The sequence below is a fragment of the Chiloscyllium plagiosum genome, chromosome 12 (genome assembly GCF_004010195.1).
Source record: "Chiloscyllium plagiosum isolate BGI_BamShark_2017 chromosome 12, ASM401019v2, whole genome shotgun sequence".
Lineage (NCBI taxonomy): Eukaryota > Metazoa > Chordata > Chondrichthyes > Orectolobiformes > Hemiscylliidae > Chiloscyllium > Chiloscyllium plagiosum.
Window position 1 is genome coordinate 591,781 of NC_057721.1, and position 15,362 is coordinate 607,142.

A 15,362-nucleotide genomic window follows, 5' to 3' on the forward strand; every position below is an offset into this window, starting at 1 on the left:
CCACTACAGCGGATAGCTGAAACTGACAACCGGAAGCGGCAGGGAGAGGCCACTATAAATGCCGGAGGAAACACCACAGAAGCGCTTCACAGGAGGCTCCCAAGCACTGAGGATGTCACCTAGACAGGGGACGAAATGTTTGCAACAAAAACTTCCAGCTCGGCGAACAGAACCACAGCAAAGAGCACCCGAGCTACAAATCTTCTCACAAACTTTAATACAATAAGTTAAAATAGTGCTTCCAGAGACTAAGTCACAGCCTGCATGATTCCAGTGCCTGTTTAGATTAGGATCCCTGCTTACTGTGCATAGATTGCTGACATCATAGGAGAGGATCCCCAGGTTGGAAATAGGAGTTTTTCCAAATAGCTGCTAACACAGGAGAAACAAGATGACCTACCTGATGGGCGTGGAGCTCAACAGCAGTTCACAAGTGACAAGTATGGAGCTCAAAAAACCTGACACCTAAACTCAAGCTGCTTCAAACCCACACACTTCCATTTTTAATAGCGGCAGGAGGAGCAGTGACACACTCCCAGGAAGTGAGATGCTTATTTAAGTATGTTAATAAAGCTACATAGCACAGAATTTCTCCTTATTTAATGCTGGAGGTAGAGGGAGGCAGTTAGGAATGTTGAATTTGAAGAACAAACAGTTAGGCATGATCTCATTGAATGAAAGAACATGCTCAAATAGCCAAATGGTCTACTTCTGCTCCTATTTTTTATGTGCATATGATAGACAGGTTTCCTTGGTCTCAACAAACCAGGAAGCAAAGAGTAGGCAAGGACTGAAACTGCTGGAGAAACTTAGCAGGTCTGACAGCATCTGTGGAGAGAAAACAGAGTTAACATTTTGACTTCAACGATCCTTGTTTTTGTTACAGATTTCCAGCATCTGCAAAGAAAAACTAATCTGGTTGGTTAAATCTGACAGAATTGACTGCAAACTAAACCTGGAAGGCCACTATCTACCCATTAATATCAAAGCAAAGCACTGCCTGTGCAAAATAGGTTTTAAAAAATCAAGCAGCATGAAGAAACATTTGCTGTCACCCTAATGACTTTATACTTTACTTCACATGTAGGATCAGTGTTCATTTTGTGCAGATATTGTGTGACATTGGTTAAATGTGAGAGGTCCTGGGTTCATATCAGAGAAGAGCCCTGGCATTCTGCATCTAGTTTAGGGGTGGCACAGCAGCTTAGTGGTTATCTCTGCTGCCTCACATTGCCAAGGACCCGGATTCAATCCCAGCCTCGGGCAATGTCTGTGTGGAATTTGCACATTCTCCCTGTGGCTGCTCGAGTTTCCTCTGGTTTCCTACCACAGTCCAAAGATGTGCAGGTTAAATGAATAGACCATGCTAAATTGCCCATTGTGTTCATGGATGTGTAGGTTAAGTGGATTACCCATGGGAGTGCAGGGTTACAGGGATAGGATAGCGGGGTGATTCTGGTTGGAATGCTCTTTGGTGAGTCGGTGTTGACTTGTTGGACTGAATGACCCGTTTCCACGTTGTAGGGATTCTATAAATTAAAAGACTTTCTGAAGAAATGAAATATCAGTACCATATCACTCTGCTGCAAAATGTACAGTAAACTTGCAAAATTCTTCAAATCTGTAAACATACCATCGTCCATCCTGGCCCTCGCGGATCAGTTGTAACAGATCACCGGTACTTGCAGTCAATTCCTCTCCACCTGACTTCCCATAGTCTGCTATTACTGTGTACTTTCCAGGGAGCTGGAATGAGAAAGTGAAAACATGGGGTTGAATCACATTCCTGGTTGATGAAAGCAGCAATCAGATTTTCCTTGTGACCACTTTTTCTGGAGTAAAGAATAGGGAGCAGTTGATGTAGAGATAATTGATTTTATGAAGGAAAAATGAAACAACGAATATGTATTTGAAACAGGGAAAATGCAGATACACATTGAGAGAGTAAACAAGGCAATGGGACTGCATCAACAAGCAAGCACAGGCATGATGGTCCAATGGCTGCCTATTCTATAGACTTCTACTTTCAGTATGCAACCCTGTAACAATTCCTAAAAGATCAAAGTAGAAAACCTTTTAACCACACACACTATTTCAAGCATGCATTATTTGTACACCAAATAATGCAACTGTTACTGAAGAGGTAAAGCTATGGAGGTGATTTGCCTACTGTAAAGAGGTCTTCAAAGCCAATTCATTGATTATGTTGCACTGTGGAATATCCTGACCAGTAATGCATACTTATTGGATTGCTCAGATTTAATCAGAGAAGCCAGGATAAGGGGAAAGAAAAATGTATAAAAGAAATTATGTCGAGACAATCAATCTGGTTTAATTTTTATCAACTGGAAATTAAAAGCTTCAGAAAATGTTTGAGTACGTTCATGGTAGATTTGGTTGCAGCTTGTCAAATAACTTATAAAGAAATCTTTGAATTATTGTTTTGCAGATCAAGCCATTTCCTCATAATCTTACCGACCAACCTTATGTAAAAGAAAATGAATTCTCATTTGCAAAATGACACCACCAAATTATTGCTTCAGCATAAATTTATTCAGTGGCTCATTCTGATATCTTGCAAGAAGGTTCTTTTACCCAAGAGCATACAATAATAAGCAGGGAGTGTGGGAATATTAGTAACTAAAAGTAATGAATGCCGAAATATAACAAACCAATATTTTAAATCAAAAATTATTGAAAACTAGGTTTGTGATTCATTCCTATTTAAGTTGTACTAGAAACTATTTTCAATGTCATTGATAAAAGCTGATCCAAATATCTTCCAATTTACCTGAAAGAAACTTTTCCAGGATTTTCCTGTGCAACTAAACTCTATCCTGAGTGTCCAGTCCTTGCGCATCCCAGTATCTTCACAGATAGACAACTATTTACATCCCTCAGCTCTGTTCTACTCTATATTGTTTTGAAATCCATAGTACTTGAAGGGAATAAATCTCACACATAATTGACTGCTTGTTCATCTCTCTCAGAAGCTCTTGCCATGGTCAATGAGCTTAATGCATGCATTTCACAATGGAACCAAAGCATTTGATGCTATGACTGCTCAGATAGTATGATTTTACCCATAATCAACAATGCTGGGTATGTAAGACTTCAAGTGGGAAACTAAACCAACACGCTTATCGTCCAACAAATGTTTGGCTGGAACCTTTGATTAAAACTGCAGTAAAACAATGAATGTTCTCAACTGTTGGAAAACTTGCAATTGATGACAGGATTTCAGCAACAGTGGTACAGCTGATGGCCTCAGTTTAAATAGCCAAAAAAAATGAAGTCTATAATATCATTGTCTGATGCACATGGGATACTCACTCCAATAGAAATGGAAGAGCAAATCTGAGTCTCATTCTGTACTTAAGATTTCAGCGCTCAACATGGAAGTTGATATAAAGACATCAAGAACCTACATTCAATGGAAGTTACTCAACCATTAATTGCAGCTAGAAGCTTATACCTACCAACTTTCTACTAGTTTCCTCTTCACAATCAGATGAATTGAGCTGGTCATCAGCACTGGACCATCCATCATTATTTTCTTCTGAAATGTCAAGGGACTGAGACACTTTGGTCCAACCTGCAATGTAAATACAACTACTGACCAGAGGATCTAAAAACATGACATATTATTGTTATGATTTAAAATATTAAAAGATGAAACCTGAAAAAATAAAAACAATAATCTAATTTAAGAGAACTTTAGACATTTAAGAATTAAATCAGTTACTTGTAGAGATGTGGGTACCACTGACAATTCCTATTCTTCCTCTGGTGTCATGGGATCCTAGTGCACAACAGGAGGCTATTCAGTTTACAATGACTATGCTGCTCATTGAAATACCTATTTAATTAGTCCCACGTCCCCTTCTCTCACACTACAATCTTGATTTTTTTCCCCCACAAATATTTATCCATTTCCCCTTTTGGAAGTTTCTGTTGAATGCACTTCATTACTCATGAAGTCACCTAAATCATATCTCCTTACATTAAAAAAAATTCCATCTCTCCTATAGCTTTTTTTTATTTTAAATTGGTGTTATCAGTTATCAACTTGCCTGTCAGCGCAAAGGTCTGATCTCCAAAAATAGCTCTTCATTTTCAAACTACTCATCTACTCTGAAGGTAAATAATTTTTGCTTCTCTAAAGTTTGTGACCTGCCACAACTCTTAACTTTAATCTGTATGTCCATGATGTACATTGTTTGTTCAGACTGGTGCCCAGACAGTAGCCAAACTGAAGCAAGTTTTATCAACTTGTCCTGCATCTTCAAAGATCTGCATACAAGAACCCAAAGGTCTGTCACCATTCTGGAGTTCGACATATATGGAATGGTGCAATGAGGGTAAATTATGGGATTGCCTTGTGTGGTGTGCAAATGTGTAAGGTGGCATGATGCAGGCTTGCTGGCTGACTTGCTGTTTTCTTCCAGCCTCCTGCTGTCTACTTTGAATTCTAGCATCTGCAATTTTCTTTTTTGCCTCTGCCCTCAAATTTGAAAGCATGATTCAGCACAGAATCATCATTACAATATCCTTGTTTAAGTGCAGCTGAAGAAGGTGGACAATGCCTGAGAGGGGACCAAGGTTAGAGATGGGCTTGCAAACCAAGCTATTCTGACACCAACTGAGCAAGTCCTGGAGTTGGATCCAAACAATTAGAGTCGTGAGTGTGGTACTGGAGAAGCACAGGTCAGGCAGCATCAGAGGAGCAGGAGAATCAACATTTTGGGCAAAAGCCCTTCATCAGGCATCTGCAGTCCTCACTTTCTCCAAATGATTAGAGCACATCCATTGGTGAAGCCAATATTAGAGGAAGGTGGTGAGATTCCAAGACCACATTTGTATAAATCCTATAAATAGTGCTGAAAGGAGCTTTTGGAAACTGTGAAGCTGATACAACAGTAACATTGATTGTTTGTTACTTTAGAGACTTGCTGATTTCCAGCAGGAAGGTGTGTTGCTACACTTAAGGTTAGCATCTCCCAACGTTTTCAATGTTTGTTTTAAGGAAGCATATATCTATTTCTCCTCAAATGATGATGATACCCCTCAGTCTTTCTTTTGTTTTGCCCCAATAAGTGAAACATCAACAGCTGTAAACAACAGCCCAGAGGACCAATTTTAACCTCTGCAGAGCAAGTGGAATCTTCTGATGGTGCATCACCACATCCTTGTGCACCCCCAATAAAGCTATGTGCATATTAAGGTAGGTATGGTTGGTTGTAAGATCACACACTGATGACAAGGACAGCTGTCACAGACTGACATGAAGCAGCCTCCAACTGCATGGAGAAATGCAGGAGGTAACTTAGATGCTAGCTGTAAGCCAGTAGTTCATATCAGGAGGAGCTGTCCATTAGGTGGAAGATTCTGGACATCCAACATGCAGTTTATGGAGACCTAACTGTTACACACTGGCACAGACATTGGAAGTGTCCATACAGGCCCAGATCACTGCAATTATCTTCAGAGTTCATGATTTGACAGATGAGCCACCTGTCTGTGTAAAGCAGAATTGCAACATGCAGGGCCCTCCGCCTCAGGCAACAACAGAACAACTGCCAAAGCCATTCCAGGAAAGGGACATAACAGTCAATCTGTTTCTAGCATAATGCTACATATCTGATAGAGAATCAAGACAACCTTACATTAGATTAGTGATACAGATGGATGCTTTTCATATTTGTGACTTTTGAACATTTAAGTATTATATTTTCACATAATGTTCTGGTTGCATGGCTACATCATCTGTATGTGTAGTGCTGGTTATATAGGTGTTTGTGTTCATGTTCCACGCAACATCATTTGGGACTGCTGCTCTTGAGAGGGAGATAACAGAAGAAGGTAACAAGGGCCAAGGAAGTGTTGAGCTGTGGACCACTTGCTGTTTAAACCTTTTCCATACACAAGAATTTCTGATCTCCCAGGCATCCATACCTTTCTATTCAATAGAATGCACAGCTGGTTGGTATGGCTCACACTCCTCTTCATCAGAATCAGCAATCGAGGGTGGGACTGTCTTCATCAAATGCTTCTCTGCAAGGCTTTCTCCTCTCTGATGGACCAGGTTGTGCAAAATACACAAGAAAATGGCCATAATTGACACTCTTATGGGTACATTTTAAAGAGCACCACCTGATCTGTCCAAAGATCTAAAGCAGATGCTGATGGCTCTAGTTCATGCATGGCTATTATTATACCTCCTCCCAGGCTCTTTCCATAGATTCCTTCCTGGTGTAATACATCTTTAAAGATGAGGCAAGGGCTGTGTGGAACAGGTTTAGAATGTAGAACAGTATGGCACAGTACAGGCCCTTTGGCCCTCAATGTTGTGCCAACTTTTTATCCTACTCTGGGATCAAACTAACCTACGTACCCTTAATTTTTCTATCATTGACGTGCCTATCCAAGAGTCATTTAAATGTCCCTAATGTATCTGATTCTACTACCACTGATGGCAGTGCATTCCACACACCCACCACACTCTGTGTAAAGATCTGATATCTCCCCTAAACTTCCTCCAGTTACCTTAAAATTATAGCCCCTTGTGATTGCCCTTTCCACCCTGAAAAATGTCTCTGGCTATCCACTCTGTGCCTCTCATCATCTTGTACACCTCTCTCAAGTCAATTCTCATCCTCTTCGCTCCATTGAGAAAAGCCCTAGCTCTCTCAACATTTCTTCATAAGACATGCCCTCTAAGCCAGACAGCCTCCTGGTAAATCTCCTCTGCGCCCTCTTTAAAGTTTCCACATCCTTCCTATAATGAGGTGACCAGAACTGAACACAACATTTCTAAGTATGGTCTAACCCGGCTTTTATAGACCTGCAGTATAAATTCAATCCCTCTGCCACTGAAAGCCAACACCATACACCATCTTATCAACCGTAATAGCTTGAGTGGCAACTTTGAGGGATCCATAGATGTGGACCCCAAGATTCCTCTGTTCCACCACACTGCCAAGAATCCTGCCTTTAATCCTGTAATCTGCATTCAAATTTGACCATCCAAATGAATCACTTCACATTTTTCCAGGTTGAACTCCATCTGCCACTTATCAGCCCATTGCAACCTACAACAGCCCTCCACACTATCATAACTCCACCAACCTTCATGTCATTAACAAACTTACGAACCCACCCTTCCACTTCCTCATCCACGTCATTTATAAAAAAGAGCAGAGGTCCCAGAACAGATCCCTGCAGTATCCATTATTGTATAGAAGACAGCCATCCAAAAGTTTGGAGACAGTGAATCTTCCTGCAACCTGACCGAGTCTAAGTAACCATGACGCATACATCCTATCTAGAGAATATACATACTTGCATTATTTAGTGATTATAACTGCATGTAATTTGGATTTTGAGCATTTACTACAGCACAGATGCAATCAATTACCTCTTGATCCTTTGAAAATCCATCCAGGGCTGCAAACCTGCTAGCTTATTCCACTTGACTAGCATGGTCACATGTAATAAAATGTATTTCATTGGCATACCAAACATGGCATTATGAAAACCTTATGAGGTAACAGGCTGCAGGCTTAGTGATTCCAGTAAGGTCTTCACATGCTACTGGAATGATTCAAAGGCCACAGTGGCTTTGAAGGCGACAGACGCTAGCAGCCACTTGCCTAATCAGAAACTAACTCCCAATAAAGCAAGTCATAAAGAAATGGGACTGTCTTCCTTGAGAAATGCAGAATGGCAGAGCAAGGTCAAGGGGCTGAATGGCCTCCCACAGCTCCAATTTTTTTGTTTTTATTTCCAGACTCATTGTTCTTCTGACATCTACGTGTGCGACATTCTGACCCTGTATGTTCAGTTGCCAGGATAGTGCCTTTACCTATCTCTGCCTGCCTGATGTTGCTGTCTTCCCTCCTAAACCCCTTGCCTCGTTATAAGTTTCCCATCTTGCTGGACAGTATGGCTCATTTGTCCCTGATCAGCTAGCCTCCTCTTCATGGGGGAGACACCTCAAATAGAGCAGACAATTCCCAACGGGGACAGCAATATAGAGCACAAATGCTGCAGTGCTCATTTGATTGGTACACTCCTTTTTACCCCCTTCTGAGAAAATGTCCCAGTGCAGGTTGAAATATAATGAACTACACTTGCCAAGTCTTCCATGTACAACAGCAGACACTTATATTAAGTCAGTCATAGTCCCATTTGCAGCAGCCTAATGGTACTGTTGTTGGACTAATAATCCCACCATAGTAGATGATGAAATTTAAATTTAATTTTTTTTAAAAATCTGGAATTAAAAGTTCTAAAGATGACCACGGTCAATTGTCATAAAAACCCATCTGGTTCACTATTATGCTTTAGGGAAGAAAACTGCTGTCCTTATCTGCTATGTCCTACAATGTGACTCCCGGCCACAATAAATGTGATTTGACTCTTGACTGCCCTCTGAAATGGCCTAGTAAGCCATTCAGTTGTATCAACTATTAGAAAGGGAAAAGGAACAACGTTTGGCAGACAGCCAGGCATCAACTAAGGCACTGGAAGTAACAATGGCAAAAAACAGCCCTTTCAACCCTGCAATGTCCTTATTCGTAATATCTGGGGGCTAGTACCAAAGTTGAGAAAACTGTCTCACAGACTAGTCAAGCAGCCTGACACGGTCACACTCATGGAATCATACCTTATACACAAAGTCCCAGATAACACCATCATCAACCCTGTTGCACCAGCAGATCAGATCCAGCAGGGGTGGAGGCACAGTGACATACAGACAGGAGGGAGTTGCCCTAGAAGTCCTCCACATTGACTCCAAATCCCATAAAGTCTCATAGCATCAGGTCAAACATTAACCTGTTGATTCCACCTACTGTGCTGCACCTTACCACACCCACCTCCCCTACAGTTAATGGATGAGTACTCCTACATGTTGAGCAACATTTAGAGGAAGCACTGAGAGTGGCAAGGGTGTAGAATGTATGCTGGGTGGGGGGACTTCAAAGTCTACCAACAGTGGCTGCACTATTATTGACCAAGCTGGTCAAGTCCAAAAGGACATAGCTGCTAGATTGATGGTGGCAGGTGGTGATGGAACTAGGGGAGAAAAACATATTTCACCTTATCCTCACCAATCTGCATGCACTGATGCATCTCTCCATGACAGTACCAGTAAGGGTGACCATTGGCAGTTCTCGTGGAATTGAAGTACCAACTTCATTTTGACAACACCTTTTATCATGTTGTGTGGCATTCTCATTGTCCTAAAATGGGTCAGACTTCAAACACATTTAGCAACTCAAGACTGGGAATCTATGTGTGCTGCTGCTGATAGGCCACAGCACATGTTGTACTCCAACACAATCTGTAACCTCATGGCTCAGCGTACTCCACACTCTATCGGAATTATCAAGCCAGGGGATCAACCCTGGTTCAATGAAGCATGCAGGAGGGTGTGCTAGGAGCAGCACCAGGCAGACTTAAAAATCAGGTCTTAACCTGTCTAAACTACAATATGGGACTACTTGCATGCCAAATAGCATAAGACCCCCAGCAAGTGATAGAGCTGAACAATTCTATAAACAACATATCAGATCTAAATTCTGAGTCGTGTCACATCTAATCGTTAACAATGGCAGACAGTTAAAGTCGTCACTAAAGGAGGAAGCTCCTCAAAAAGCCCCATCCTAATAATGGGGTAGTCCAGCACACAAATGCAAAAGATAATGCTGAAAGTTTCCAACTGTCTTCAGCCAGTAGTAGACTGTTCATTTCAGTTTCTTTGAGAGGCTCCCAGCATCGCATATGCAAGTTTTCAGTGAATTTGATTCACTCCATGTGATACGTACTAATGGTTGGAGGCACTGGATACTGGAAAGGCTAATAAGCCTAAGGCAATAGTACTGAAGACTTGTGGTCCAGAACTTTCTGCGCCCTAGCCAAGCTATTCCAGTACACCTGCAACACTGGCATCTGCCCCCCTCACACACACCGCATGTCCACCTCATAGTGCACTATAAGCAGGACAAATCCAACCTGGTCAATTACTATTCCAACAGTCTCCATTATCAGTAATGTGTTGAAAGGTGACATCACTAGCGCTATGAAGCAGCATATGAATAGCAATAAGCTGCTCACTGATGCTCAGTTTGGTTTCTGCCAGGGTCACTCAGCTACTGACCTCATTACAGCTATGGTCCGAACATGGACAAAGGAGATGAAGTCCAAAGGTGAAGTGAGATTGCCCTTGACATCATGCTCACATTTGAACAAGTGTGGCATCAAACAATTTGAACAAAACAGGAGTCAATGGGAAAATTCTCTGCTGGTTGGCGTCATACCTCACACAAAGGAAGATGGTTGTGGCTGTTGGAAATTAATCATCATTGCATTTGTGGGCAGCACGGTGGCACAGTGGTTAGCACTGCTGCCTCACAGTGCCAGAGACCCGGGTTCATTTCCCGCCTCAGGCGACTGACTGTGTGGAGTTTGCACGTTCTCCCCGTGTCTGCGTGGGTTTCCTCCGGATGCTCCGGTTTCCTCCCACAGTCCAAAGATGTGCAGGGTCAGGTGAATTGGCCATACTAAATTGCCCGTAGTGTTAGGTAAGGGGTAAATGTAGGGGTATGGGTGGGTTTCGCTTCGGCGGGTCGGTGTGGACTTGTTGGGCCGAAGGTCCTGTTTCCACACTGTAATGTAATCTAATCTAAATCTAATCTAATACCTCCAGGACAACTCTACAGGAGTTTGTCAAGGTAGCGTTCTTGGTCCAACCACCTTCAAATGACTCATCAATAACCTCCTCACCATTTTCCAGGTCTTATTCTCACCAGAATAAGATCAGATGTGGAGATGTTTACTGATGACTGCACAAAGTTCAACACCATTTGCGACTTCTCAAATGCTGCCTCGAAAATATTCAGGCTTGGGCTAATAAGTGGCAAGCAACTTTCTTGGTGCACAAATGCTAGGCAATGAATACCTCCAAGAGAAAATCTGACCATCGCCCCTCAACATTCAATATTACCACCCAACTGATCCCCAACTGTCGGGTCATCACCATTGACCAGAAACTGAACGAGACAAGCCATATAAATACTGTGGCTGTAAGAGCAGTACAGGGGCTAGGAATCTTGCAGCAAGTAACTCACCTCCTGACTCTCCAAAGCCTGTTCACCATCTACATGCCATAGGTCATACTGTGATGGAATACTCCCCATATGCCTGAACCAGCACAGCTCCAACAGCACTCAAGCAGCTCAACATTATCCAGGACAAAGCAACCTGCATTATTGGCACTGCATTCACAACTATTCAATCCCTTCCATCACTAGTATTCAGTAATCGCAAAGTGTACTCTCTGCAGATGCACTGCAGAAATTCACAAAGGTCCCTAAGACACCACCTTCCAAATCCACAACCACTTCCATCTAGAAGGACAAGGTCAGCAGGTAAATGGGAACATGGGAACTGCAAGTCACTTTTTACCCTGACTAGGGAAAAATATTGCCATACCTTCCATGTCAGGGTCAAAATCTTAGAACTTCCTCCACAAAAAGATTGTGGGTTTACTTACACCAAACAGACTTCAACAGTTTGAGAAGGCAGCTCACCACCACCTCCTCAACAGCAACTAGGATGGGTAATAAGTGCTGGCCCAGCCAGCACTGCCAAAATCCCATGAGTGCACTTAAAAAGGAACAAGCCTTACCTTTCACTTTTTCTTGTCTCTTTGGTGAGGTCACTGAAATGCTGTGATTTTCTGGGCTCACAATCTCAGCCCTTTTCACTTTCTGTGCACTCCGCAGGGGACTGACATGAAAATAAAATAGATTGCACAAACATTACAACCAAGTAAGATGAAAACAGTAGTAAAAATATTAATGTCTCTAAAAGAGGATATAGTTTACAAATAGATTATATCCAACTAATAACTAGTCACTCAACTTTAAAAATCCATCCTTTTCAAATGATACGCAAATAGTTATGCAGAGTTTATGACAGGCCCCAAGGAGGGGCTCAGTAGATATAATCAAGAGATAGAAGAGAAATGTCCTCTTTGTTATATTGAGTGGGCTGACACACAAGGAAAAATAAACAAAAAAGGATAAAACAATGATAGGAAGGAGATAGGTATCACACATTAGCTGTTTAAAGTATAAAAGTAGAGATTAAAATACAACTAGGTTTTGACGCATGATAATAATTAGGTTAAAAAAGGGATAGCCACAAATAAGTATTGTTTCCAGCTCAAAAGGAAGGGAGCAGCATGCTTAAAGAAATTCAATTATGATGCCAAACAGAAATGAACCAAGAAAACCTATAGCATTAATCCAACAGGGCCAATACAAGTACAAGTCGTTCTGGTATAATGCAAATTTTGTCAATGACAAATTGGCTATAATGTGATTAACGAATTGTAAATGTTGCTGTTTGGATAATGCAAACTTTCTACTGAACGAGTACAGTGATTTTCTATAGTGATCTTCTACAGTGTGATCTTTCTATAGCGGGAAGTCACAGAGCAACGCAACTGTTGTGTTATAGCAGAATGACCTGTACATTAATTCATCTGCATCAGAAAGAGGGTGTTCTTTCCACACAACTGGTATTAGCATAAGTTTTCTAAGCTATACTAAGCATGGTTACAAAATGAAACTGTTGACATTCTTGCAAAATACATATACATTTGATTAATCCCAACACTTTGATTTGTTATACGGTTATAGCTCTACACAACTAATTCTGTGTCTTGTACTCCCATCAAGTGAGACACAAAGCCAGCACTGCAGCCTGCTTCAATATACAGTGTATTAGTTTTTGAGTTTCCGTGTTTAACCCTAAACCATATGTACGTATACAATTTTCAAGTGTGCAGAAAATAATCCAAGATTATTATGATATTGAATGTGTGAAAGTGATTTACTTCTCAATTAATCAAATTTTCCACTGAATATCAATTACATAAATTATAAACATTAGACAACATTCATTCAATTAAAGTAACAGAGAGAACTTGCCTGGTATTAACAGGTATAGCTAAAGGAGCCACAGGTGTGTGCTCTAACTTTTGTTGCTGGTTGGAAACTGGAAAACAAAAGTAACTTGCACTTTATGGTATATAACATCAGCACCACAAATTTCAACAAGTACGGGATCCATAGAACTGGATCTGAGTCAAAGGAATAACAGAACAACTGCAAATGGGATCACTGTATTCAGATAGTATAAAGGTTATATGTGTCTCATGATCTATCATAAATGGAAGAAGTAATCTTTATGCTATCTGAATACAGTGACCGCATTTGCAGTTGTTCTGTTATTCCTTTGACACAGATCCGCTTAGCCTGCACATCCCCGGACACTTGTCAGCAATTTAGCATGGCCAATCCACCTAAACTGCACATCTTTTGACTGTGGAGGAAACCTGGAGGAAACCCACACAGACACCAAGACAACATACAAATTCCACACAGACAGTCACCCGAAGCTGATATAAAACTCAGGCAGCGGTGCTAACCACTGAGCCTATCACCCAACTCAGATTAATTAACATTATATCAGCATTAGATAATAAGCCAGAGAGATAATAGGGCCATGTACCAAAATCATTGGATTACCATAAATCAGAAATCAGACTGGACCTGCCATATAAATACTGTGGCTGCAAGAATAAATCAAGATGATGAATTATGTAGTAGCTCACCGCCTCTCTCCCCAGTGTCCATGTGCCATCTACAAGGATAAGACAGGAGTGTAATGGAATACTGTCCAATTTCCTGAAGAGCTGCAGTTCCAAAACTCAAGAAGCTCAATAACACTCAGGACGAAGTAGCTCATTGATTGGCATCATATCCAACACCAGCAAAATTAGCAGATAGTGTTTAATGTAGGGAAATGGGAACTTGTACATTTTGGCAGGAAGAATAGTGAAGTAGCTGCAGAGAGGCCAGTACCTTGTCACCAAGACACCCTTTATTTATATGTTCATAGTACACTCGCTGTGACCAGCAAGCTTAGAGTCGGCCTCTGAAGTTAGGATACTCTTTGAATCCCCTGCTTATATCTGTCAGCCAAGCCTCCCAGGTTAACAACCCCAAACAAGGATCTCATAGCCAATGTGATCCACCTGGTTTTAATCATTATATCACAAACCACCCCTCCCATACACCCCACCCACCCACCCCTCCCACCACGTCTTTTTGTTTAGGTTCTCCTGGGACATTTTCACTACAGGTCTGGTTTGTCGGACTTAGAAACGGGCAACATAGACCAACCATCGCCCATCTCTTTCATCCAGAGGATCTCCTCCTCTTCCAGCAATAATAGTATCAAGGCTACATCATCTTGGACTCTGAGGTTTCCTCAGCACTAGACAGAGGGGGCGAACCCATGGTTTCGAACAGGTCTTCTGGCTGTTTTGAGCAGTCAGGTATGTTTTGACCTTGCTCTGTTTGTGAGGTAGCAGCTTTCACATGATCCACGTTTGTTCAGGACTGCCTCACCAACATGAACTTTGTAATGTCAATAGACCTAACCTTGCATTGACCCTCACTTCATACCCATGCAGGGCCATTTCGTAAACTGTACAGTTTGATGATTCCTTTGCTTTTCAGCCTCCTGATATCTACCTCTACGTTTTCCCACCAGATGGGCCTTGCAAAATCACAGAATTGCTTCCTGGTCAGCTTGTAAAATGGCCTTGGCCCCTTTCACTGTCCCTAGCCCTTCCTGAAAAACTCCTGGATATTTAATTAGGACCTCATTCAGGGAGCTATTGTCTAATCAAAAAATGTTGAGCCAATCAAGGTGAATGTTTTTCAACCAATTCCGCCCCAATGAGCTTGGGCCGAGCATCTTACTGCAATCTGTGGTAATAGCACCAACTGCTTTTCATAGGAGATCAAAACCAAAAGTTATACCCTTCATCTGTAACAGATCTCCCATTCTCAGTCTGGCTGAGGTCTTGCATGAGCCTGGAGTCCAGAGCAAATCTTGTTAAAACAGTTTGCGCAACCACCAATGCAGTTGTGCCAGTAGTGACCCCCATAAGAAACAGGTGACCGTTCAACCAGCCATTAATTTTAATTTGTTGTAATTTGGATGTTGCTAAGCAAGTTAACTCTTCCACCTAATATGTAGGTGGACTTGCAGGGATGGCACTCTCTTGGACACCAGACTGCAAGTTCTCTTACTCAAATCTGGCCTTGTGGGGCTCCTTTGCTATTGTGAACCTGATAGCAACTATTATGGCTTGTCGGCCTATATCCTGAAGAAGATTTTAGCCATTTAGCTGAGGCTCAGCTTTGCTGTGGGCTAACCTAGGTCCCCTTGCTCACAAAATACCCTGCATGAAACTCTGAAATTGCCTACACTCAAGT

General features: G+C 41.7%; 1 protein-coding gene across 7 annotated transcripts in view; it reads right to left on the reverse strand.

Moving 5' to 3' along the window:
• mcf2la (mcf.2 cell line derived transforming sequence-like a) overlaps positions 1–15,362 on the reverse strand; it is a 235,019-nt gene that overhangs the window by 5,124 nt on the left and 214,533 nt on the right. For all 7 annotated transcript variants that reach the window (XM_043700234.1, XM_043700236.1, XM_043700233.1 and 4 more), the window contains 4 exons: positions 13,002–13,068; positions 11,693–11,793; positions 3,480–3,595; positions 1,634–1,746 (listed from right to left, as the gene is read on the reverse strand). In XM_043700234.1, coding sequence (XP_043556169.1) covers positions 1,634–1,746; positions 3,480–3,595; positions 11,693–11,793; positions 13,002–13,068 — 397 coding nt within the window. The remainder of the gene's footprint in view (positions 1–1,633; positions 1,747–3,479; positions 3,596–11,692; positions 11,794–13,001; positions 13,069–15,362) is intronic.